Source organism: Rhinolophus sinicus, chromosome 6, assembly GCF_057876585.1.
Source record: "Rhinolophus sinicus isolate RSI-liver-muscle chromosome 6, RSI-T2T, whole genome shotgun sequence".
In the NCBI taxonomy this organism is placed as follows: domain Eukaryota; kingdom Metazoa; phylum Chordata; class Mammalia; order Chiroptera; family Rhinolophidae; genus Rhinolophus; species Rhinolophus sinicus.
Genome location: NC_142506.1, coordinates 37,217 through 62,505, shown reverse-complemented (window position 1 = coordinate 62,505; position 25,289 = coordinate 37,217). Strand labels below are relative to the sequence as shown.

Sequence of the window (25,289 nt, the reverse complement as noted above, 5' to 3'; positions counted from 1 at the left end):
GCTCAAGAGGGCTCGTAATATGAGTTGGTGACACATTTTCACAAGAGTCAAGTGTCAAGACTGTGCGTGTGTGTGTGTGTGTGTGTGTGTGTGTGGGTGCAGCATGGAAAAAAGGACCGCTGGTTCTAGATGTTTCCACTGAGCCTTCTTGGGTAGTCACTCCTGGGAGTCCGGTGGGCTAACTCCTTGCAGCTGTCCTACGGTTTCCTCAACTCACAAGATGACAAACAGTGGCTGCTAATGACAGGGCCTTTGGAGGTCGTCATTGACCGTGTGCTGTTTGTTAATCAGTAATTGTGAAGAGCTCTGGGCAGCTAGCTATGAGCCAGATTGTCAACTGTGGGGTCAGAGGGCCTGACAGCTGAGGCCTTTGGCTGTCTAGAGTGCGTGTTCCGGGTAAAATAGGTAACAGCACCCACCCAATGGACATGGAGAGGCCAGTGGGGTCATGCTCACAGTGTGCTGTCCCTGGGCACATTCCGAGGGAACAGACCCAAGCAGGACATCAGATCTGAGTCACTGGAAGCTGGATCTGGCTGCTCCCACCCATCCTCAGGAGCTGGGCTAGTCCAAGTGTCCCTTCGGGCTGGTGGCCTCTAGGCTCTCCGGTCCCTGCTGGAGATGGCTGTGGCCTCCACACCCGGCCTGGCCCAACCTGTCCATTTCCTGCATGCATCCTGTACCGTTTACCTGTAGCCGTGCGCCATGACTGATTGTCTACACCAACTGTATGATTTATGCCGGGGGCTTTGGGTCAGGAGGCATCAGCTCGACCTCTGGAGGGGCTGGAGACTGATGCCAGTCATGCAGGCGGTCAGCTCTGTTGACGTCAGCAAGCCAATACAAACTCTGGGTGCCAAGGCTCAGATGAGCTTCTCTTCTTGGTACTGCCCTGTTCACAGCATCACACATCCGTGCCAGGAAAGAACTGCTGTCCGTGATTCCAGTGGAGGACAACAGAAGCCCCACATTTGGTAGTCTTCCTGGGTTGTGCCCCATGCAACCCCTGGCAGGGTGCCATCCCTATAACACACAGCATGTGTTCATCAGCCTGCAAGGTAAGTTCTGAGTCCTTGTAGCCAATTATTGAACCTGAAGGTCATCGTGGTGACCTGTAAATTTGTGATTGGTGTTAGAAGTGAGTGCAAGTCGTGGGGACACCTGAACTCCATTCCACCTCATCTGCACTTTTCCGCTCAGGAACTTTTATGTAGAAATCAAGTGTTTCCCAAACTTACCCAGGTGTGCCATAGCAGAGACCACACAGTGTGGCTCGAACTGCCACCCATGTTGGCCTCCTACCCCAGGGCAGAGCCAGCGCCTGCCAAATACCCTCCTGAGCCTCCACCCACTAGACCATGTATATGGAGCAGCCTCAGCTGCCCCTGCCTCCCTGAGGGCTGCCTTGCACTGCCTGGCATCTGCCATACCGAGTCCTGGAGTGCCATCATGTTCTTCGTGAGGTGGGTCCTGTCCCCACACCTGAAGTGGACTGCGTTAACAGCATTAGCCACACATAAAAACAGCCTGTCCCCACACCATCACAGCTCTGTGAGTTCCAGAATACCCTTCCCTAACTGACCATGAGGGCTGGCATGTCCTCGTCTGTTTGGAACGGGAACACCTGAGCATCTTCCAGGCTCTCCAGGTTGTCTGGCTCCTTGTCGCGAACTGCGGCTCGTGCCCCATGCACGCTGATTTGCAGATCCTTCTCCAAAGTCTCTGCTTTCCCCTCAGCCACAAATGTGTTCCAGTCATTGCTTTTTTTATTGGAAGATGTCACGTTATACAGTTACACAGAAATAATTTTCAGGTGGACTAAATGTTTTCCAAATAATAGAAAATTTGAAGAGAACTGTCATTCTTGCTAGCTTCAAAGAGAAACAGTATAAATAGAAAGATTTAAATACATAAAATGTAAAGGTTTCAGAATAAAATGAGAAAATCCAGTGGAATTGTGAATGCTGCTGACAAGTCAGAGTTGGGAGGTAATGGCTGAGGAGACTATTATCAGGGTGAGCGGGACCCCAGAAGTCACCTTGGCTTCTGATGCCACTTCCAAGGGCAGATGGCCATGTTCCAGCAGGCTGGGGGCTACCGCCTGCTTCTTGGGGAGCCAACGGCAAAAATGCTGTGCCCAAGGCACCTCCGCAGAAAACGCTGTACTCACCTCCCAGCTCCATGGACACGGAGCCTGACACTCACTGAGACAGTGGCAGCCAATAGGAAGAAAAGCCACAGTGACATTCTGTACACCGAACAGTACAATCTAACCAGACTATTCTCATCCTGATGTGAACATGGCTATTTCTTGCTTTAACTTCCACAGGGTTAGGAATTGTGCCCTCAGTGGTGGTGGGCTATGGGCGGCAGCTACTGAGTCAGATGCCAGCTGTGGGCTCCATCGGCGAGGGTTAGTGGTGCCCCTTTGTGGGGATTTATGAGTATACCTCGGTGATCAGCTCCTCACCGGTGTCTGCATAGAAGGGAAAACAAGCTTTCACCTGCATCACAGTGGACTGCTGTGGGCTTAAGGATCAACACCCAGGGCTTAGATTCTCCTGAGAAGCTGATAACGTTTTTGAGAATTGTAATTTTTTTAATAAACCAGACTCATCACAGTATATGACAATGGTAATAGATTTTGGGAACCAGGAATCAAAAAAGGAAACAAAACCAAACCCTTTAAACTTAGGGAAAGAAATATTTGAGATAGAAAAACAGAGATCTTTGAATTTGAGAACTTTATTTTAAAAATATGCACCGAAGAAGTCTTTTCAGTATCGTTTTTTGGAAGCACAAATTGGTGCATCAGGTATGAAATCTGGGCTTGGGTGCGGAGCTCCCCTACTCTGCGCAAACAGAGCTCAGAGGCCCAAGACAACCCTTGATTTCTGCGGCACAGGGTCCATAAGTCATAAGGGTGGGTTTTGAGGAAAAGATCCATCTGTGAGTTGAATTTTTACTGAAAAGTGAAGACATCACTTCTGATCTGGAATAGAGTTCAGGCACTAGATAAAATTTTTTCTAAGTTTACATCATTTCTCACTAATCTTGAGACTTTTTCTTTTTTTAAATACAAAACACGTGGGTCCACACACTTAGGATTTCCAGGTGTATTACCTGATGCTACTTGATGACCATCTTTTAATAGCATTTTATCCACAGGGCATTTTAGTACTTTAACTGAATACTGAAAACGGCACTCTAAGTACAATAATCTGAATAACCACTGTATTTAGGAAAGCATGCTAATTTTCTAAGAAAAAAATTTATTTGGAACGTAACCAAGTCTTACTGTGACAGTAAGTAGTCCTTATGCCGTAACTCCCTTTGTTTCCCACGTCAAACAGTCTGACGTTAAAGAACGAGTTGTGGCTGCTTTACCAAACTCCCTACAGGAGTGCGATTCCTCTACGGATTTCCACGGAATGGCTGCTTAGCGCTCCCTGCCGACACTTGTTTGCGCACCACGCGCCCGGCATGCGCGGGCTCTCGGACAGCGTCACAGCTTCCGGTGCACCTTCTGGTGCTGGATCAGGTGCCCGTGCTGGTTGAAGGCGCGGCCGCACTCGCCGCACTCGTAGGGCCGCTCGCCCGTGTGGATGCGCTGGTGCTGGATAAGCACGGAGTACTGGCTGAAGGCCTTGCCGCAGCGGCCGCACTCGTAGGGCCGCTCGCCAGTGTGTGTCCGCAGGTGCACGATCAGCGTGGCCTTGAGGCTGAAGGCCTTGGCGCACTGCGTGCAGCGGAAGGGCCGCTCACCCGTGTGGATCCTCTCGTGCTGCACGAGCGAGCGGCGGGCGCTGAAGGCGTGGCCGCACTCTCCGCACACATAGGGCTTCTCTCCCGTGTGCACGCGCTGGTGCTGGATGAGGTGCGAGTGCTGCACGAAGGCCTTCCCGCACGCGTAGCAGCCGTACGGCTTCTCCTCCGTGTGGATGCGCTCGTGGTTCATGAGCGTGGAGCGGTGGCTGAAGGCCTTGCCGCACTCGCCGCACTCGTAGGGCTTCTCTCCGGTGTGCACGTTGTGGTGCTGAATGAGCACGGAGCGGTCGCTGAAGGCGCGGCCACATTGGCCGCACGCGTAGGGCTTCTCGCCGGTGTGCACGCGCTGGTGCTGCAGCAGCGTCCTTTTCACACTGAAAGCTCGGCCGCAGTCGGCGCATGCGTGCGGCTTCTCCCCGGTGTGCACGCGCTGGTGGCTGCGCAGCACCGTGCTGTGGTTGAAGGCCTTACCGCACAGCGGGCACACGTAGGGCCGCTCGCCCGTGTGGATGCGCTGGTGCTGGATGAGATGTGACAGCTGCGTGAAGGCCTTGCGGCACTCGGGACACTCGTGCGGCTTCTCGCCCGTGTGGATCTTGTGATGCTGCGCCAGGTCGGAGCTTACACGGAAGGCCTTGCCGCACTCCGCGCACGCGTAGGGCTTCTCCCCCGTGTGGATCCGCCGGTGCTTGCTGAGGACCGAGCTCTGGCTGAAGGCCTTGCCACACTCGCCGCACACGTAGGGCTTCTCGCCCGTGTGGGTCCTCTGGTGCTGCAGGAGGTGGGAGCTGCGGCTGAAGGCCTTCCCGCATTCGATGCACCTGAAGGGCCTGTCCACGCTGTGAACAGGCTGCTGCCCGGTGGCAGGGTCGGCAGGGCGCAGGGTCTGCCTGTCCAGGGGGACAACAGGGCTGGCCCTGAGACAGGAGCTGCGCTCAGGTTCACAACTCCCGGGACCAGTGCACCCCAGGGGTCTTTCCCCTGGAAGCAATATTTCCTCTGAAATGACCGGATCCAGACTCAAATCTCTATTTTTGATTCCTCCCTTGTTCTCACATTCTGAAATAACAAATCCAAAGTGAAAACGTTAACGCATACGTTAACCCATTCGAAATTGCAGGGCCCGAGCAACCCTGAAGGTGGTCAGGTGATGAGGGGTGCTGCACATGGCTGTGTGAGCCGGAGGGATGGAAAAACAAGCGGCGTCACAGGGCAGCAGAGGACAGCCCATTGCTGCCTGAGCCCTGCCCTCCCTGAAGTCCCATGCACTGGTCATCCAGAGGCTACTAGGAATAAATGCAGGACCCACGACTACACAGAGCCCTGTGGGGCAGACAGCTACAACACATGGCAGCAAAGCCCGGTGAGGTGCTGTGACCTTATCTGTGGAGAATGCACCAGGGTACAAGACCAGATGGACACGATGGTGAGCGGCGATGACGGCAGAGGAGGCTGGGGTAGATGTTTCTACCACAGGTCCGGCACTGTGTGGACTGACGGCGCCACTTGGGGAGAGCAGGGGTTGCTGAGGACAATCGTTTTTAAATCTCGGACACTGAGCCACCAAGATGACAAGATGCCACTCATGGACCAAGACTCCCTGGGGTGAACAGGCATGCTGGGAGTAATAGGTGCATCTGGCTCCACGGTGGGGGAGGGCTAGGGCGGAAGGAGCAAGAGGCCAACTTCGCAGTACAGCAAGACAAATGGCCAGGCCTTCATGTTTTCCTGTCCTGGGCAGCAGGCAAGCCCCTTGTGAAGTGCCTGAGTGCCTACTCTCAGCCCTGGACCTTGGGACGCCAACCCCACCCACCGAGCTGCCACCACCATCTTCCCAAAGGCCTCTGCCAGGGACAGCGTTAAAAACCGTGTTGTTCGTGAGCGATGTTCCAGAAAGAGAAGCGCAGCCCGCAGAGAAAGATATAAGGAGGGAAGGCGCACCGTCTGTTGCCACACAAGGACACACAGGGCTCTCTCTATCACAGGTGCCAGGGCCAGCAGCTCTCCAGAAGCCCAGCTTTGAAAATGCCGAGTCTGCACTAGGAAGGCACCGTGTGCGCATGTGCGCGCGTGCAGCCTGCTTTTTCCCTCCATCCCTAACAGTGAGGTAGAATCACTTATTTCACTGGTTCGTTTGGGAAGAACTGGGCTCTCTCAGGGTATGGAGCCCACATTCTGCTGTGTCTACAGGGTGGGCCCCAGGATGGAAGCCCCACTCTGTCTGAACCTGGTAGAAAGTAAGTCACTCTGGGATCATAGAGAAACATAGTGAATGGCAAACAATTACATTTTCCAACTGTGATCATATGTAGTAAGGATACTTTCAAGTCCCATCTGCTTATCTTTAAAAAGTTTTGTCCGGGGGGGGGCGGGGGGGACAGGTGGCACAGCTGGTTATACCACAAGCTCTGGGCAACAGGGTTGCCAGTTCGATTCCCACATGGGCCAGGGGGCTGCGCCCTCCACAACTAGAATGAAGTTAATGAGCTGCCACGGAGCCGGATGGCGAGATGGCTCAGTTGTTTGGAACACATGCTCTCAACCACAAGGTTGCCAGATTGGACTCCCGCAAGGGATGGTGGGCTGTGCCCCCTGCAACTAACAGCAACTGGACCTGGAGCTGAGCTGCGCCCTCCACAACTAAGATTGAAAGGACAACTTGACTTGGCTGGAGCTGATGAGTGCTGGGCAAAATACGCTACTGTTCCCCAATAAAAAATGTCCTGAAAATACACTGTTCCCCAATAAAGTCCTGTTCCCCTTCCCCAATAAAATTTTTTTTAAAAAAGTTTTGTGTGTGTGCTAACGGCACTATTGAGCCATAACTTTAACTTTTAATTGGTTCAGAACTTGATTTGGGAATACAGGTACTGTGTAAATGGGCCTCCTCAAACCCCACCAAGGACCCTTGAAAAATAACACATTCAGCATCCAAGGATCCCTCCACAAAGCCCTGGGGACCTTTTGGGATGGACTTCTGACAGAAGTTTGGAGAAAGATTTGGGGCGAGGAGACCAATAATAAAACACGTGCTTGACTTCATCTGTGATGGCTTTGACATCCAGGGAATGGCTACCTTGGCGGGACTGAGATGTGCCAAATGCTAACACTTCTTGCAAAAGGATGGAGGTTGCCTGGAGGCAGCAAACCCTCCATACCAGCTTGCCTGGGAAGAGGCAAGATTGGGCATGGGGGGCTTCACTGGGGTCCGTTCCAGAAATGACAGAGGGTGAGGGGTTCCCAAGGTGCTGTACAGGCTGGTGTCCCACTCCAGGCCTCATTAAGCTGCTGCCCACACCCACTGCAAGCGTCAGCCGCACTCCTGCCCTCCCAACTCCCACAATTCCAAGCCCCCGTGGTTGCTCTATTTGGATGGCCCACCCGCACACTCCGGTCAAGTCCAAAACAGAACTTAGCTCCTCCTCTCCTCCTGCAGCTGGTGGGCCTTCAAGGTCTGTGTTTCTCTGATCTCTCATCTTCCTCTTCCTACAGCAGTGTCCAAGCCCGTGTCCCCGTAGCCAGACCACCACGTGACAGCTTAATGTTGCCCACCACCCAGTGGCGTCTCCTCCAGGACTGCCTGTTCATCAGAGGCACTAGAGGGCATTTCTGTTCAGAAACTTCTAGTCTCCAACCCTCCGTGCTGAGAATTTCAGTGTCTTTGGCATCAAATTCGTAGGGCACTGGTCTATGATGTCCACCCGCTGAGACCATACCAGCCGCCAGGGAGCTCAGGTCAGGCTGTGTTCTCCTGCCCACTACGTTGCAGCCAGCGCACGGTTTAGAGTTCTGAGCAGGATTTCCAGAACGTGATGCTGTATCTGCCTTTACACTCACTGGGAACCCGAGTTCCCCAGGGGATAGATACCTGGTTTTACAGGTGACCAGAGGCTAGCTGTCTGCAGCACCCAGAGCCCTGTCCACAGTCCATGGAAACAAGGCGGACAGCACTGCGCCTGAGACACTGGAGTTGTCCCCACACCCTGAGGGGGTCATGTCCTACAGGACAGGCTGACCGTGGCTCTCCCGGGACTCAGCTGTCACTTCCCTTCACCGAAGTACACCTCATGCAACGGCAGAACGCTGCCATCATGGTGGACGTATGTGCTGTCATCTTTCTTTCCACAATTCTCTCCATGACAGCCATGCACATCTTTTATTAGAGTGACTACTTGGTTCTTTGTATGTCTGCTGCTGTTGTAAATGTTATTTTTTTTACAATCACACCTTAAAAAACCTTTTATTTTCTTTTCCTTTTTGTTGGATCTCTATGAGATAGTGGATGTTAATCGACTTAACTTACTGTGGTCACCGTTTCACAGTATCTGTAAGTCAAATCATTATGCTGTACTACTGAAACTTACACGGTGCTTGTATGTATGTTGCAATGACACTGGGAAAAAAATAATCACGCCTGTTGCTGACGAATTGAAAGGAAAATGATGTTTCCAACCACACTAGTGAATGCTAATCAATCTTTTTCCAAGTAGACAATCATAAGAACTGCAAACTGCTTTTCTTTTTTACCAATTCTTCTAGCTTTAGCTTTGTTGTGTTTTGTTTATCTTGCCTTATGTAGTGTGTGGGGACCCCAGGACAAGGCTCGAAAGACATGGGGATGGCGGGCTCCCTGTTCTTCTCAAACAGCGTGCTTCCAGACCTCACCACAATGATCAGCTCAGCTTCCCTTCACATCTAGAATGCTTCGTTCTTTTCTACATCACCAGGTAACCCTAGAAACTGAATGTCCCATAAGGACGGGGACCTGGCAGAGATTCTCATCACCATGAGAATGTGCTCACTTCTCTGGGCCACCGGCCTGCCCGCCCGCCAGCTCCTTTGTGAGAAGAGGCCCCAGGTGGAAGCCGCTCCTGCTGTCTCCCGTCCACGCCCACAGCCACTGTGGCCAGCTCAGCACGCAGTGAAGGAGGCTAGCTCCTCCCACTTACCTGAATGGCCACTGCCCAGGCCCCTGCTCTCCGCTGCACCCTGCCCATCCAGGACCCATGGCTCCTCTCCTCGCTCCAGCTGGGAGATCACGTTGGGCTTGGTTCCTGGAAGTCCTGCTCATGGGGAGAAAAGCCCTTTTGTCTGGAGTGTCCCCACCTCACCTGAGCAGCCTGTAGGCGCGAGACAGACACAACTAACCTCCTCTGTAGCTGAGAATCCAGGGAGAGCCCAGGCCCCACCCTTTGACCCCATCCCAGGTCGAGCACACAGACACAGACAAGCCTGCTGAGGGGCCATACCCAGAGAAACCACATTCCCGTAGGTCTCCATCATCACATGTCGGTAGAGGCCCCGCTGAGCAGGGCACAGGTGGTCCCACTCCTCCTGAGAGAGGAACACGGCCACATCCTCAAAGGTCACCTTGACCTGGAATGACAGGGGCTGCAGGTCAGACTGACTTTCCACGTCTGAGGCGAAGTGGGTGCAAGCAATATGGGGTGGGGCACACTCTGAAATGGGGGGAAAGCCCTGTGCCACACACAGGGGCACCCTGAGAGCTCACTGGGGTGACAGGAAGGAGCCACAGAGTTCAGGGGGTGCAGTGGCATTCATGCTGCCACCAGGAGCCCTGGGCAGGGAGGACCAAGAGGAAATTCAGGGCAGCTCACCTGGGGTCCCGCCGGAGGCGGCAGGAGCCTGGCCGCTGCCATCGCCCGCTCCTCTGGGGTGTCTGAGGAAGATGGGGATTGGAGAAGCCTTTAGGGCTGAGGAAGAGAAGAGAGCACATGAGGGGCCCGGGCAGACCCTGACTTCCTGGGGAGCCCTGCCCATGTGAACTCTGATCCCACAGTTCAGGAGCCGCATAAACATGCAGTTCCTGAGCAATCTGGCCATGGACCAGGAAGGTCAGGTGTCTGAGATGCATGGGGACGCTGTGCCTCCTGAGGGCTCTGGGCCATGTATCCAGCTCACACAGGGGCCCACGTGAGCGCTTTCACACGTCCAAGCTGCCATCAGGTCTGGTGTGGGTGCCAGGCAGCCCCCAGAGACCACCCCCAATGAGAGGCAGCTGGGAATGGACGGTTCTGCTTGAGGCCCCTTCTGTGGGGACCCCACGCCAGGCCCTGCATGCTTGGCTTGACACCACTGAAACCTCAGCCATGCCCGGTGTGCCCGGGGGCAGCGGTGCTCCAATGTGTGGGGCTGTCAGCACATGGTGGGGTGGGGTTCTGGCGGCTTGAGTCCATGGTGACCCAAGCATTTTGTCTGAGCATTGGACAGGAGGTCTGGGGGCAGGTAGGTTCTGGGGACATGACAGGACAAGTTAAGATGAGGTGTCTGTCACACCAAATTGATGGGAAAAAAGGGGCAACAGGAGCTGTCCTGAAGGGGGAATAGGGTTCACATCTCGAGTGCCAAGGAGGGTCTGCAACGGGACACATGGCCAAAATGTGTCGCTCCAGGAAAAATAGCGCAAGAACCACCAAACTTTACATGTGCTGGAACCACGGAGGGAGGGCCCGGGGCAGGCAGCAGGGGGCGCCACCCGGTTTTCTCTGTGAATCATCACGTGTGTGCATATGTTTGTCCGGACAACTTTCTGGAAGACATTGAGCTCACTGCGGCTGCCGGAGGAACAGAACAGGAGACCGGGGAGGAGCAAGACGCTGGCCTGAGCTGCCCTGGCCTTGCTCACGAAAAGTGCCCATTCCCCCAAAATCGTGTATAAGTGCAATGCAACTGCAATCAGAATTCCAATGGAGTCTTTGACAGAGTGAGTGAAACCACCTTAGCATTCATGTGAATGATGGACGCTGGAGTGCAGGCGAGGGCAGAACTTGACAGAATGGGGGTGCTCCCGCCTCACCAGGTCTCAGAACCCACGGTTGGGAAGCTGCTCTCGCGGTGTGCTCTGCCTCCCACCCCACCTTATCCCTTTCTTGAGTCTCCCATATCTTCTACCTCAAATGGCCAGTCGGTCACTCTCCCCTCGAGTGGTCCCTGTCCCATCCCCCCACCCTGAAGGGGCCCTGGTCAGGGTCTCCTTTGACCTCCATGTGGCCAAAGCTGGGTCTACTGTTGGCAGTGGGGACATTCAGTCCCCAACAAGTCCCCTAGACACTGCTCTCTCAGCTGGGGCCTCCATCCATCCTCATCGGCATGAGAATTTGACCTTCACGAAAGATCGAGTTCTGCTTCCCTGGGAACCTGGCAGAGGTGGACGGTCATTCACACTGGGCTGGGACCCCACAGGGACCCCCACAGTAGTTGCTGGCGGTCGGTCCTGCTGACCCAGGAGGCACTGGGTCATGTGGCCACAAGCACTGGGCCAGGCTGGCTCCTGCCCCATGTCGTGCGTGGCTCTGGCACTGGGTGCAGCCCTCCTCCAGGCTCTCCTCCTCCTCAGGGGAGCACAGAGGCAGCCCCCTTCCTCCATCTGGACGTCTCCTACAGCATCTCAGACACTCGGTGTCCACACTGAGCCCCCAGCTCAGTTTGCACACCGGTACACAGATCTGACCCTGACACCACCTTTCTTCCTCCTAATCCAACCTCCCAGTTCACCCAGAACATGGCCTAGTTACACTAGGGTCCTTTGCTTGTCCCCACTGGGGCACAGTGACTGCCCTGGGCTCCATCCCCTGCCTGTGCTGGCCACGTCGCTGGCCCCTCACTGAGGCCCTTTCTGACCCCCTGGAGGCCTCTGCCTCCCCCAGCTCCCACACCTTCCCTCCCAGTCCCAGCAGAGCAGTCAATGCCCAAGGTGTGTTGGAAAAGTGAATAGACTTAAAAGAGCAATGAGACCACACTTCACACCCCTTAGAACAGCAGCAAGTACCAGGGCACAGAGACCACGGGTGGGCAGCCGAGCTTGTAATGTACCTTCTTTGGAAAGTCTCCGGGCAGTGCTCACCCGAGTCAACTTCGCCCCTGCACAGTAGATGCCCTCCTGGGATGGATGCAGGCTCAAGGATGGTGTGGCCACCAAGGCCAACGCTGTCCTTCCACACACAGGCCATGCACCCATGAGAAACATTTAGGCTATGCCAGGCGGCTGGACAGGGAGGCGAAAGCACGGGGTGCAGACAGCATGTCGGTAATACCCCCGTTTCATAAACAATGGCCCCAGGGCGACCACCTGTGAAATGGGGAGACAAAACCCTCCTCTGAGGGTCTCAGGAGGAGAGCCCGCTTAGCGAGACGCATGCTCAGAACAGTGTGGTGCAGTCAGGTGCTGATGGACAAGGGGTTTCTATCTCATTCAGTTAGATTAACTCAGAAACCTGGCTGTCAACATGCGCAAGGCACCACGGCGGGTGGGGACGGAGCAAGGGAAGATCTCCATCTGGATGAGTCTTAGAAAAGCACAAAAAGGAAGATCTCTACCTAGGATGACCTCCGCATGTTTGTGCCTCCCACATTCATCCGGTGAAACCCTAATGCCCAGTGTAATGACTGAAGGTGGGGCCTTTGGGAGGTGCACCGGCCATAAGGGTGGCCTCTCGGCTGGGAGTGGTGCCTTATGGGAGACCCCAGAGAGCCCGCTGCTCCTCCACCCCTGAGGACCCAGCAAGAAGTCTGCAGCCAGCAGGGCCCTCGCCTGACCGTGCCGGTACCACGGACTTCCACCCACCCAACCCCCGAAACTGGCTTGTAACAAGCTGCCCCCTTCCTCGTGCCCATGATGCTGATGCCCAATTGTAGGCTGTGGTCTGTGGTCAAAACACAGGAGTTTCCACAGGAAGGGAGAACAGGTGGGAAATGACAGGTCCTATTCAGATGGTCCCCAGAATCATCACCACGGAGTGTGAGAGAGGATTTTGGAGGCTATGCCACCCCCAACACTGGGCTAAGTAACAACAGTACCACTCTTGGATGCCCACACCAGAGACCCATCCACCCTTCAGTCTAGTCTGTCATTCTTCAGGTGCAAGAGGCTTGCTTTTTTGAAATCTCCCTAGGGAAAAACCTAAACACTTAAGAGAAAAAGGGGAAGGAAGCCACCTGCAGGGAGACGCTCTGCCAAGCGGGGTCTCAGTGGTGACTGAACAGCCGCAAACACAGGCAGGATCTAAAAAAATGACTGCAGAGACGCAGAGCTTACAAGTTAAATTTTATCATTACTGGTTTGTTTTGCAAGCTAAGCTTTAGGAACTTATCATCCTTGTTGGAATTCAAGCATGCCTGTCCTTCCAAAGACCTCGCCCACGATGACAAACTGGGACAGGCACCCTCAGAGTGCCCATCTGGGGTGGCCGGCTCCCAGGATCTCCCTCCATCCTCACCACTGCATCCCCAGGTATTCCTGTTGGGAGACCCTGGCTTCCAGGTGGTCACATCTTCAGAAGAGTCAGCTCTGAGCCACGTGTAAGCAAGCAGAAGGCACCACTCTGTAACCTTCCGGAGCAAGTGACCAACAGAGCAGGTACAAGTCCACGACTGAAATCTCTGGGTGAGAGATGGTTCAGTAAATGGTGCTACAACAATGGGGTAAATGCTTTGAGAAAAAGAAAATCACACCTTCACACAAAAGTCAACACATCTCCCAGAGAGTAGAGCGAAGGCAAAAGGACAAAACATAGGACAAAAAATTTAGATCATCACATACCATGTACCAAACGACTAATGAATCCATTGGGCTAATTAATGAATAAGTTAAAATCTAACATAGCTTCATAAGTAAAACTTGAATAAAAATTCAGGTAAATTTTCATTAGTTTAGAGAAAAGGAAGGGCCTTTTGAATCAAAATACCAAAAGCAGAAAGCCTGGGGTACAAAGACTCACAGATGTGCTGCATGAAAATCAAAAGCCACCACACATTCCAGAAATGGGCCCAAACACATGTAAGAATTTCATACACGACAAAGGTGGGTGGTTTTCCAAATCAAGGAAAGATGTATTATTCAAGAAGTATTCCTAGTAATAGCATGATTTAGAGGAAAAAAATGAAGCTGGATTCACAACTAACTCCACATCAAAATAAACTCCAGATGGATCCAATATTTTACAGGCATCAGAAAAAAACAAGAGTTTATTTTGAAAATAATGTTGAAGTGAGGAAAGCCTTTTAAAACATAGCACAAAGCACAAAAGCCTTAAGGGTAAATATTTGACCATTAAAAACTTGAAGTCTTCTGTCTCAAAAAACCCCAGACTAGAACAAAACATCATAACGAGAATCAAACGACCATTTGAGAAGAATATTTTCAACATATGTGGAAAATGTGAACTGGCAGATCACAAAGGAAATACAAAGGCTAAAGACACATGATTGTGAATTACGACCTCCCCAATCATCGGGGAAGGGAAACTAAGACACTGATCTGGCGAGAAAGCGGGACATCGACGCTGAGGCCCCAGCCTCGACCTCACTCCACCTCAGAGTCGCCCTATAGGGGAACCGGGTGTCAGAGCCCATCGAACCCGCAGCCAAGACAGTTTGTAGCAGAGAAAACAAAAAAGACCTCGTCGTCCCGCAGATGGGCGCGCCCCCACCCGGAGCTTCCCTTTTAGGCTAAAAACAAAAAAGCGCACGTAAGATCCGGAAAGGACACAAAGCAAAGCAGCCAGTGCCTCCTCCGCGCACACCGGCGGCTTATCTCCGAGGGTGACTTTCACTCTTTATAGTTTTCTGACATGGTTGTATTCATGTTTAAGAAATCACTGCATCTTAAAATACTAAAAAGCAAATGACAAACGGGAAATATTTGCAAACTGTTAGGAAAGGTTTGTCTCATTCGTTAAAAAGGGCTCTTAACAAAGTAATAGGGAACAGACAGCATCGATGGAAAAATGGAGGGAGGGTATGAAATTCGGCAAGAAGCACTTTAGCTAATCAGCCCCCAAAGGAGGTTTCCTGCCAGACGGACGCGCTTTTTGGCGCCGCGAGGTCCGCGTGAGGCCTGGGCCTCTCCGCGCTGGCTCTGAATTTGGGGAAACCTCCGCGCGAGGCCGACCACCCTCCCGTCAGCTGCGCCCCGTCCTCTTCGCCGAGTCTCCGACAGGACTCGCCGCCGGCGGGAGAGGGTTCCCCGGGGACAAGGTTCGGGTGTGGCAGGCGCAGAGGAGTGGGGTTCCGGACGTGGCAAAGGGTTGGGGGTGGGGTCCGGAAAGGGGGTGCTGAAAGTCCCGGGGGGGGGGGGGAGCAGCGCGAATGGGTGGGACAGTGCGTGCTCTCAGGGAAGCACCGGACCCATGTGGAGAGCACGTCGGCTCCCGCGTCAGTGAGGGGACATGGTCCCGGCCGCCGGCGCCAACCCGCACCCCTAACTCACCGTGGACACCGCAGCCTCACAAGCGCAGGGGGGACCGCCTGCTGCGCACTCGGACAAAGGGGACGTCCCGCCTCATCTGCACATTCACCAATCCCGAGGGGCCCGCCTCCCCTTGCCCCGCCTCCACACCTGAACCACCAATCCTAGGGTGCAACATCTCCTAGGGCGGCCGTCGGCCCCGCCTCCCCCTCCCGGCGCCTTTCGCCTGACTCACAGCTGAGCCGAGCGCTCTGGAGCCGCCGAGAACCGAGGCCTCCGCGCCGCCTAGAGAGGCCACACTGCGCCCTGGCCTCGCGCAGGTCGCACTTCCGGCAGCCTCGGGGAGGCTCCCGTTCCACCCGTTCCCACCCGCTTTGCGGGCAATCGCGACGGTCTGTCGCGCTGGGCGTCGGGCCTTTGCGCTGCCGGGTCCCTTCTCCGCTCGTGGCGGTTGCACTCTCTCCGAAGTGTAGGGTCTGGTTGCTGCCTGGGAACCCGGCAAGGGTCTGGGGGGGGGGGTGGTCATGTGACAGTGACCGTCTCTTTGTCAACTTGCACTGGTGTTTACCGATTTTACAGCTCGGTTAAGCCTTGCGCCGGGGAGGGCAGTGGGCGTTACAGCGGCGCAGACGCGCCCTCAAGGAGAGAAGGCTGCCAGAGGGGAAAGGTTAGGGCACCCGCTGACTTCCGAAGAACCGGCCATTGACCTTCCGTCTGGCACGTGGGTTGTGGGGCTCAGAGGCTCTCAGGAAAGACAGGCCGGCCAGAGGGCTAGGGAGGGCGTGAGGGCTGAGCCGGTGCCCTGAGAGGTTCCGTCTGCTCGGAGGCCCAAGGCAGACAGGCAGTGGGTAGGATGTGGCAATGATTCCATGGTTACCGGGCAGCTGTGGGACGCGAGCTAGTGCTCCCACCAGTCTCTTCTAACAGCCCGAAGGCAGAGGTTCCCACTTTGTGGAGAGCGAGATCAGCTTCCCACAGGGAACTCGGGTTACCGCATACTCCCCGGTAGCAGGGTCCCCTCTACCAAGGGACTTTGAAGCTCAGGGCCAAGGTCGTCAGAGTTTGGCCCCTTTATTGGGTTGTCCTAGATCGTTTTGCCAGTTGGGTGTTAAAGTAACTAAACAAGGAGCCCATTAGTCTGGGGTGGCTCTAATACCTGGGTACCTGCTTAAGCAACCCCCAGCTGGGCTTCGGGACAAGGCAACTGTTGGTGCTGTGGCCAGTTTCTGTGCTTCGCCTCTGCGTCTCTCAAAACCTCCCAGAGCTCCTAATTTCTGTTTGGCGGGGCCGGGATTCCAATCCATGTTTGCTCAAATAAACTTCAAAATTTTAATATGCCTCAGTTTACCTTTAAAAACGGGGAGTGAGCTCTGACCAGCAACCTTGGTCCCAACAGAGAAGTGATGCTTCTAGGACCTTCTCAGCATAACCTGCTTTCTCCTCCACAACGTTATATTTAGCAAGTGTTGACATTCATAAAGGTTGAAAGAACAATACAGTCCTACCTGTAGATCCCTCCCTTAGATTTAACTAGCATTTCCCCCAGCAGACTTTCTGTGCCCACCTGTGCCACCTCTTCTCTGGCTCTGCTTCAACAAGCACAGTATTTACTGAGCGCCGATTGTGTGCTGGGCCCTGTTCTCAGTGCTGGGGGTACATCAGTGGACAAAGCGAGCCACATTTCTGGGAAGTCTCTGTCCTCATGGACCCAACAGGAACGGGCCATCAGGTGGCACCGGAATACAATGTGAATCACACATGTCCAGAGGTGGTGAGTGCTGTGAAAGGTCTGGGCAGGTGCCACTGCCGCTCACACGTTTGGCTCACTGTGTGGCATGAGGCAGCCTGCGCCAACACTTTTGTGTTACTTACAGGGAAGCCCAGGGACCAGTGAGGATTGTCTGGCTCTGAGATGCCACTGCTGCCAGAGCTGCTCAGAGTGGCCTGCACCATCAGAACCCTAAGGGTTCCCCTCTCAGACCCCAGATCCCCCTCCAGACCCACTAAGGCTTGAAGACTGCTCTGGGTCCTGGTCCTGCCGCTGCCCCCTCCCCCCCCCCCCCCCCACTGCACCGCAGTAGCCTTGTTAGCTGTGTGGAGGAAGCATGCAGATGTTGGGAAGACCATTTCTTCCCCCACATCAATCTTGTCCCTCACTTTTGGGGCATGAGCTGTGGGAGTCCCTAAAGGGGTCTCCCAGGACTCTACCAAGAACATAAAGATCCTGGCACAGTCGGGACTGGGCCAGCTGCTGGGGCTGCCTTTTTGGCTGTTGTCAACGGAGTTGGGATGTTGGAGGTAGGAACATCTGGACGTGGATGTGGGAGCTAGGTCCCAATCTCCATTTCCAGTAGTACGTGGGGAGGGGGACTTCGGGGGGACCTGTGGTCAGGAGGCAACCAGGTTTTCATTAAAGAAGGTGGAGGGGACTTTCAGAGAGGTCACAATACACAGGAATTTGCTGACATCTACACTCCAAAGGGCAGAGTAGAAGGGGTGGGGACCAAGAGCGGCTTTTATTTTTCCTGAAGGTGTGAGGTTTATTACTCACGTCATGGAGGTCTTTGAGGAAGGGCAGGACTGACACACAGGTGCAAAGTGGCTTAAGAGCGGGAAAGGGTCCTGGCCTGGGTCTTGACTGTGAGCTGGTGGGGTGGCGGGAGGGCTCCCAAGTATAGATGAAGGTTTGTGTGGTTTGAATTTCCCCCTGGCATCAAGGAGGGAGCACCCAGCTTCCTTATCAGCTGGTCCCGATGGGGCAGAGGAGGAGGAAACTTCAAGGTTGTCAGTAAACATGAGAAAGGGAAGTCTGACTGCTCAGTACAATCCACCCCTGATCTCTGATGACTGAAATACGCCACGTTTCATCTCATTGAATTAGAACTTAAGCCCATGGCACCGTGCGGCATGCATCCTGCGGCTGGTGATTCGGAGGGCCCAGCATCGTGTGTTCTGAGTTGTGACAGGAGAGCCCTGACCACTGTCAGTGATGTCTGGAGCTCTGGAGGGGATGAGAGTGTCGTTGTGAGGCCTAGTACCATGGCCTGAGCAGAGGTACAGACGTCTGTGACCTTGATATTTTGGGGCATCTGCAAGGCTAGAGACTCCCAGCATCCTTTACCCCAAAGGGGGCAACTCTTAAGTGATGTCACAGTTTATACAAATGTGCAAATGGGGCCATTTGTTCGTGAGGCCACTGGTGCTAAGAAGCCTGCTTGACCAATTGTGCTGTCTCGTGAGTCTGGCATTTATCAGGGATATCCTGGTTAGGAAATGAAGAGCCACAATTTCCACCCTTTTGAAGAATACCCTCCTTAAGATGAGAGCAGCACCAGGGCAGGTGGGCTGGGGTCCATGGTCAACCACAAGGAAGGGATGGGTGTTCTAAGGTATCTGGGGAGCAGTGTTCAATCCCCAGTCCAGGCTGGGCTTTGTGATGGTTCCTCACTGTACCCCTCTTCCCATTTTCCCCTTTCTCCTAGCCCCAATGTCTCTTTCTATGTATCCCTACCATATAAACTAGTAATTTAAGTAATTAAGTGTGTTTTGATAAAAAATAATTAATGCACCAAAATGAAAAAAGAACACAAGGGACTCCCTATTACCTTGGAGTGGCCCCTGCGGCATGGACAGGCTCCGTCCATCTGGCTCAGTGGAGGCGCCCAGACCACACATCAGAGACAAGGACTTCTCAGGCTGTCACATGGACACAGGAGTTTTTCCTGAGAAACACATTTTCAAGGACACCATGAAAATAAAAAGAAACAGGCTGTGGTTGACAGAAATTTGCTTCTCTAGACCATTTTTCTTTGCAAACAAAACATCCTAAGTTAAAACCCCTCAGGCTGCAGATGGCATGCCCCTGAATTGGATCAGTTCTGCCGAGACAGGGCCAAGGGACACACTCCTTTATGTGAATTACACATAAATGCGGGCCTCCCACAGCTACTATGCCCACCGCATGTCCTCCACCTGTCTCAGCACCGGGGGGGGGGGCGGGGGGGGCGGTCTCCTAACAGTGTGGAGGCCTGTGGTACAGGGAGCATTGACACAGCTCTGGGAAACTGAGAAGGGACAGCCCTACCTTCCAGGGGCACCTAGTAGGTGCTTCATAAATGTCTGGTGATGAATGGATCTGGGAATAAACTCCAAGCCTGGGCGCGTGTAGGGAGAACAGAAGAGCAAGGAGAGGGCTGGCCTCTGTGGGCTGACAGCCAGGACCGCAAGGCAGAGCTGGAGGCTGGAATAGCCGCAGGTGTAAGTGTGCAGCAGCCCTGAGTAGACCTGAGTCACAGCGGAGCCCTGAGGAGAAAGCACAATGTCAGACTACAGATGGCACAAAGGGAGCATCAGGGCAGAGTTGTGTCATTACGGAATGGCAAGAAAGGGGGAGGGACTGGTGGTGAGTACGTACCACACTGCAGGAGGGTGACAGAAATCAGACCTGATTTTATGTAAACGGAACATGAATTCCCACCATCAATGAAGAATGCACTGCTTGGAACTAATTACTGAACAAAACAACTACTGTGATCATCTCGAACCAAAGCTGTTTACTTTTTTGGTTATGTCTGATTATAGTAAAAAGCTCTATTTGTAAATATGTAGCCTCCATCATCTTTACCCTCCTAACAAATATGGCAGCCTCATAACAAAATGTGAAAACAAACCAAAGAAACAAGAGTTCACATGAGGTGGGAGCAATGGAGGAGAAAGGAGGGGAGGGAGCCTGTGAAAGACGTCTCAAAGGAGGACCCCAGGCTTTGTGGACATCAGGTTGTGGGGTGGAGGGCAGGGAGTGTGCCTGTCTTCGAATGTGGGAGGTGGCCAGAAGAGGCAGACAGGAGCCGCGTTTGGACTCACTCCCTGGTGTGGGTCAGCTGGTGCTTGACCAACTTTGACCGCTGACTGAAGGCTTTCCCACATGCAGTGCAGTCGTAGGGCTTCTCTCCAGTGTGAATCCTCTGGTGCTGGATAAGGACCGAGCGCTGGCTGAAGGATTTCCCACACTCACTGCACTTGTAGGGCCGCTCACCAGTGTGGATGATCTGATGCTGAATGAGGTGGGAGCTCTGGCTGAAGCCCTTACCACACTCAACGCACGTATACGGCTTCTCTCCAGTGTGAACTTTCTGGTGGTGGATGAGGTTTGAGCTTCTGTTGAAGGCTTTCCCACACTGGTTACACTCATGGGGTTTCAATCCATTGTGGATTCTCTGATGCTGAATGAGAGTTGAGCTCTGGCTGAAGGTTTTCCCACATTCGGTACATTCATAGGGCTTCTCTCCGGTGTGAACTCGCTGGTGAAGGATGAGGTTGGAGCTGCGGCCGAACGTCTTCCCGCATTCACGACACTCGTAGGGCTTGTCACCGGTGTGCACACCTTGGTGCTGAATGAGGGCCGAGCTGTGGCTGAATGCCTTCCCGCACACGCTACATTCATAGGGCTTCTCTCCCGTATGGATTATCTGGTGCTTTCTGAGCACGGAGCTGTAACTAAAGGCTTTTCCACACACATTACACACATGGGGCTTCTCTCCAGTGTGAATGCGCCGATGTTGAATGAGGCTTGAACTCTGGCTGAAGGCCTTTCCGCAGTCATTGCACTTATAGGGTCTCTCTCCTGTGTGGACCCGGTGGTGCTTAATGAGATTAGAGATCCGGCTGAATGGCTTGCCACACTCATCACACTCATAAGGCCTCTCGCCTGTGTGCACCCGCTGGTGCTTCCGCAGGTGTGAGCTCTGGCTGAAGGCCTTCCCACACGCATTACACTCAAAAGGCTTCTCGCCTGTGTGGATGCGGTGGTGTTTGATGAGGTTCGAGCTCCGTCTGAAGGCCTTCCCACAATCACTGCACACGTACGGCTTCTCCCCAGAATGAATTCTCTGATGCTGGATGAGGTTGGAGCTCCGCCTGAAGGCCTTCCCACAGTCACTGCACTCATAGGGCTTCTGGCTCATGTGACACTTCTGGTGTTTCTTAAGGCTGGCGTTCTGACGGAAGGCCTTTCCACACTCGGCACAGATGCAAGTCTTCTCTGCGCTGTGGGTGCTCTGATGCTTAACGAGGTCTGAGTGGACACGGAAGGCCTTCCCACATTCATGGCACACGTAGGGCTTATCGCGCACACGAGCCCTCTGGTGACTTGTAAGAACCAAGTCCTGGTGGAAGGCCTTTCTGCACTCATCACACAGGAAAGATTTCTGTCCAGAGTGGACAATCCGATGCCGAATGAGCTCAGGGTTTCGTCTGAAGGTCTTCCCACACTCGCTACATATGAAGGAGCTTTCAGCTGAGTGAAGCTCCTCATGGCTACTTAGGTCCCTGCTGTGTTGGAGGGTTGGACCACACATGTACGCATGTGGCCTCTCTTCTACAGGGGTTTCTGGGTATGCCACCATGTGTGGGCTCAGACTGAAGCTTGTCTCAAAACCCTCACAGTCCAGCTCCCTCCCCACTAAGGGGCTTTTAAAGAGCACTGTCCTTGGTATGATGTCCTCCTCCTGGCAGAGGGACTGTATCCGTCTCGTGTCGCCAGGGACTCCCCAGTGTGTTCCTAATAGGTCATCACAGAGTTCCCCAAGCTCAGGCACCTGGGAAAAACCACTGGTATCATTTTTTGATGTTTCTACTTCTGATTCCAAATCATCAGAAATGTCTTCCTTCTGAAGAAACTCCTTGCCCTCAATCCTGGCGTTCCAATCTGAAACGACAAACATAAAGTCACTTGGAAGGAAACAGGAAAAAACACAGATGACAAGGCTGGGCCTGTGGGAACCACTGGGGGTGTAGTCCCAGCACTTGCACCTCAAGAAGTCACTGGCAGTGCACCTCCTGGGTCAGGCCAAACTCTCGGTGCTCCTGACTGCCTCTCCTGTCACCCAGCAGGTCATCAGCAAGTCCTGTTGGCTATACCCTGGTATGTGTCCCAAACCCACCCCTCCCACTTGTACAAGGAAAACAGTAAGTACATGCCTCGCAACACATTCGTGAATGTTCCACCTGCTTGTCCAGGAAACATGGTGCCAGCTTCACGGCCTGTCCACGCAGTGCTAACTAATGGCATTTGTGCTTCACCAAATGGCATTTGGGAGGCACCATGGGGGCCCAGAGAAGCCCATTCCCTTCGCAGAAGCAAAGGTGGTTCCAACTGCGTGGTGGGCTGAGAACTATGGGGACACCAGTGCAACATCAGATTCTGTTCTGTTCAACATGGGAGCGTCAGAGATCCTGCCGTCCTGTCAAAGCCACCTTTGCCCCTAAAACATGAATTTCTGACTGGTATTAGCTGAATGATTTTTTTCCCTGGAACAACGATTACACTGCTGGGTATCTTTCTGAAGGCTCTTTGTCACACCAGAAGGGCTTTGGCACCTCTCTTATCTGAAGGAACAAGGAAACTCTCGATCCCCTGCATCTCTCACTTGAATGAAGATCCTGAGCTCACCCTTTTCTGCCCCAAGTAAGTTCTGAGTTAGACCAAATATATGAGCACCTTTATCCAACACCACACAGCTTAGAATAAAATAAATTCTGAAGGAGGTCTGCTGTACCCACCCTGGAGCTAGGGACGTAGGCCACTGGCATTCAGACTGCTATTGAACCAGGGAGTGTCTGGGGCATAAGCAAGCAAAAACACCACCAAGCCTTCCCACCAGGTGTAAGTTGCCTTTTCCTTGATGCACCATTGGGTTGGTTGCTGTAAATCTGTTTTCTAGATTTCTGACAAAGGTGGTGCAGACAGTTTCTGCTTGTTTTTTAAAATGTTTACGTGGAAAAAAAGGTGTTTAGAAAAGGCCTACTCCATCAATTTGCTTCACAGTGGCTCTTTAAACATGAGCTACCATTATCCTGTTTGTTTGTTTTCTTCCTGGAGCAAGCCTCCTAGCTTCCCTCACCATTCTCTGCCTAGCATGCCCTTGGACATCAGTTAACATTTTGCCTCTGCCTGGTGCAGTCGGCAGCCCTATCTTTCAGAGCCACTTCCTGGGTCCTTGTCAATTCTCTCTCCTCTACCCATCTCCCCAAACTCCCCCAACACACAGAAGACTGTCCCACACCATCTATGCCCTTAGCTTAACCGTCCCAGGCCACCCAGGCTCTGACAAGGGTACTCTGCTAAGGTGTCCTGAGTATAATAACAGGTTCCATGTAGATAAGAGTGTCCTCTTGTACAACAGCCATCATTATGTCCTAGTAAGAAAAGCTAACACTGAATAACTATCCTGACCACTGCTGAGAGGTCCACAGAAGAAGCAAGCTAGTGAGAGGTCCTCAGGAAGGACTTTCTGGTAGGGTTCTAAAGGGGATGGGAGCAGCTGAGCACTGTAACTGCAGGCAGAGGGAGCACGGTCAAAGCCTGGACTCGGGCCAAGCCCTGAGGGCAGGGACTGCTACCACTTGGAGGTTGGCCAGGCAGGGCTCAGCTGGCAACCACCACATTGTACCCCTCTACGTCAGGCGGGGGAACAAAGGTGTCCCACTCAGGGCACCAGGGCAGCCATGGGCTAGGCGAGTTTCCTATCTGTCCTCCAGCCTTGGCCCCCCAGGTCCACAAGGAACCCCACCTTTAACGAGACGAACAACTCCTGGTGGTAAATACAGGGTGACATGTACAAAGTACCCTCAGAATGAGGGCACCAGTGGGGAGCTCGCTCCCAGTACCTGGCTTCTGATGGTGAGGTGCAGTGGTTCCCAGCTCAGTGTCGCTGCAGCAGAGAGGACCATGGAGTACCGACGCAGGGTGGGTCACGGTGGGAGCACCACTCGCAGGGGCCTGGCCTACAGCGCTCCCAGGGGATGGTCCAGGAGCTGAGGGCTCCATGTAGGCCTCTTTGGGCTGAGCTCTGAGGCTGGGCATGACTGGAACCTGGAAACTAGAAAGAACACACTGGTGAGTGTGCAGGGGGCTATCCTCAGGGGTCCATCCTCCCGCAAGGCCCAGATCCCTTCCTGCCCCTTTGCAGCCCGAGACCTGAGGAGTACCTAGTGCTGTGTCTCAGGGACTGTTGCCACATTCCCTGTTCCTGGACCCAAGGGGAGGCTCAGCCAGCCATAAGATCCAGACTTAAGAGGAGCCAGAGCCACAGGTGGGAAGGGGTGAGATGCTGACCCTAAGATAAAATGAGCACGGTGCCCTGCAGGCACCTCTTGGAAGGGCCCAGGCCTGCCATGACAGGAGAGCAGTCCCACAGGGCCCACCGCTCTACCCTAATCCGTGACACAGTGCCCCCAAGGTGGACCACCAGCCCCACTACGGGGGGAGCAGCAGCTCCAGAGGCTGGACAGTTAAGGACAGTGTATGCCACAGAAAGGCAAGTGGTCATTATGGTGCCTTCCTAGTGGTTAGTTCCGTCTGAGCTGTGCCTTTCTGGCAGCATCCACAGTAGACAGCCTTGTCTCTCCCCTCCTGGGTTGTCCTCCCACTACACCAGCAGCTCCCTCATCTCCCTCTTTATGTTGCACCAGGGTTCACTTCTGCATCTATACCAACTCCCTTGGTTAATTTGTCCAGTCTGAGTCATCAACAACCCCTGTCCTGTGAAGACTCCCAAAGTTGGACTTATCTCCTTCTAATTGCTCCCTCTGGGCAGGAAGACAGAACATTCCCACCTGGACATATAAGTCCCCCACATCACCCATAGTGATTCCCCCCACCCCTCCCACTGCCCAGTCTCTGTGCAAATGCAATATATCCTGCTCAGTGGCCCACCTGGGAGTGGGGCGACACCACCTGGCCCCTTATTCGCACTGTACCATCAACAGGTACACTGACCCCTCTGCTTTCCATGGTTGGAGAAGACGAGGTAGGAAATGTTGGCAGAAGCCCATTTTGGACACTGACTTCCAAACTATGGACTGGATTTTTCCTCTTGGACACATGTTTTCAGTGTTTCCCAAACACCCACCATATGCCAGGGTCTGTTCAGGACACAGTGTGAAGATACAGCAGTGACTATCGCCCTCACGGACTTCAGTGGGAAGACAGATCATAGCAAATGCATCAGTGAGGTGGGCAAGTGCTCTCGGCAGAGGCAGCAGGGAATGGGCCGAGTCCTGGGGTGGAGGAGCATTTAAACCAGGCCCAGAGAGGGGCCGGGCCACGCCCGTCTAGAAAAGTGGAAGAAGGCAGGGGTGAGATGGAGCAAGGTGCAGACAGAGCTCAGAGGCGGGGTCACAGGGGCATAGACTACAAGAGGCCTGGGCTGTCTGGTGAAAGGGAGGCACCTTTCCACATCAAGAAAGAGAACAAACAGACTTCAGGAAGAGTAACCTGGCACAGGTGGTAAGCAGGATGAAACAGATGGGATCC

The 25,289-nt window shown here is 53.7% G+C and overlaps 2 protein-coding genes across 12 annotated transcripts in view; both read right to left on the bottom strand.

Moving 5' to 3' along the window:
* Nucleotides 1-2,727: 2,727 nt before the first annotated feature.
* On the bottom strand, nucleotides 2,728-18,594 carry ZNF250 (zinc finger protein 250). Of its 3 annotated transcripts, none has more exons than XM_088799277.1 (5): nucleotides 18,580-18,594; nucleotides 9,387-9,448; nucleotides 9,018-9,144; nucleotides 8,718-8,831; nucleotides 2,728-4,827 (listed from the first exon to the last, which is right to left on the bottom strand). In XM_088799277.1, exons 2-5 carry the CDS (start codon nucleotides 9,426-9,428, stop codon nucleotides 3,506-3,508), a joined length of 1,605 nt encoding a protein of 534 aa, XP_088655403.1. In that variant the 5' UTR covers nucleotides 9,429-9,448; nucleotides 18,580-18,594; the 3' UTR covers nucleotides 2,728-3,505. The 3 variants fall into 3 exon arrangements, with proteins under 3 accessions (XP_088655403.1, XP_019572649.1, XP_019572651.1); XM_019717090.3 differs by lacking the exon at nucleotides 18,580-18,594 and adding an exon at nucleotides 14,996-15,085 and having other exon boundaries at nucleotides 9,387-9,482; XM_019717092.3 differs by lacking the exon at nucleotides 18,580-18,594 and adding an exon at nucleotides 14,996-15,079.
* The window catches only part of ZNF16 (zinc finger protein 16), a 25,944-nt gene continuing 10,075 nt past the window's right edge, over nucleotides 9,421-25,289 (bottom strand). For 6 of the 9 annotated variants that reach the window (XM_088799233.1, XM_088799231.1, XM_088799234.1 and 3 more), the window contains exons 2-3: nucleotides 23,642-23,853; nucleotides 19,508-21,680 (exon numbers count right to left, since the gene is read on the bottom strand). In XM_088799233.1, coding sequence (XP_088655359.1) covers nucleotides 19,834-21,680; nucleotides 23,642-23,837 — 2,043 coding nt within the window. In that variant the 5' untranslated portion in view covers nucleotides 23,838-23,853 and the 3' untranslated portion in view covers nucleotides 19,508-19,833. Of the gene's footprint in view, nucleotides 9,483-18,579; nucleotides 18,697-18,744; nucleotides 19,277-19,507; nucleotides 21,681-23,641; nucleotides 23,854-25,289 lie in introns of those variants that run through there. The other 3 variants (XR_016021618.1, XM_088799229.1, XM_088799230.1) reach the window with 3 other exon arrangements.

What these genes read in the sequence shown, in the direction of transcription:
- ZNF250 (XM_088799277.1), bottom strand. Translation starts at nt 9,428, where the DNA reads ATGGCAGCGGCCAGGCTCCTGCCGCCTCCGGCGGGACCCCAG. An exon ending in CGCCTCCGGCGGGACCCCAG is followed by an intron (nt 9,145 to 9,386) that starts GTGAGCTGCCCT and finishes CTGTCATTCCAG; the next exon opens with GTCAAGGTGACCTTTGAGGA. An exon ending in CCTGGGCAGTGGCCATTCAG is followed by an intron (nt 4,828 to 8,717) that starts GTAAGTGGGAGG and finishes TTGTTATTTCAG; the next exon opens with AATGTGAGAACAAGGGAGGA.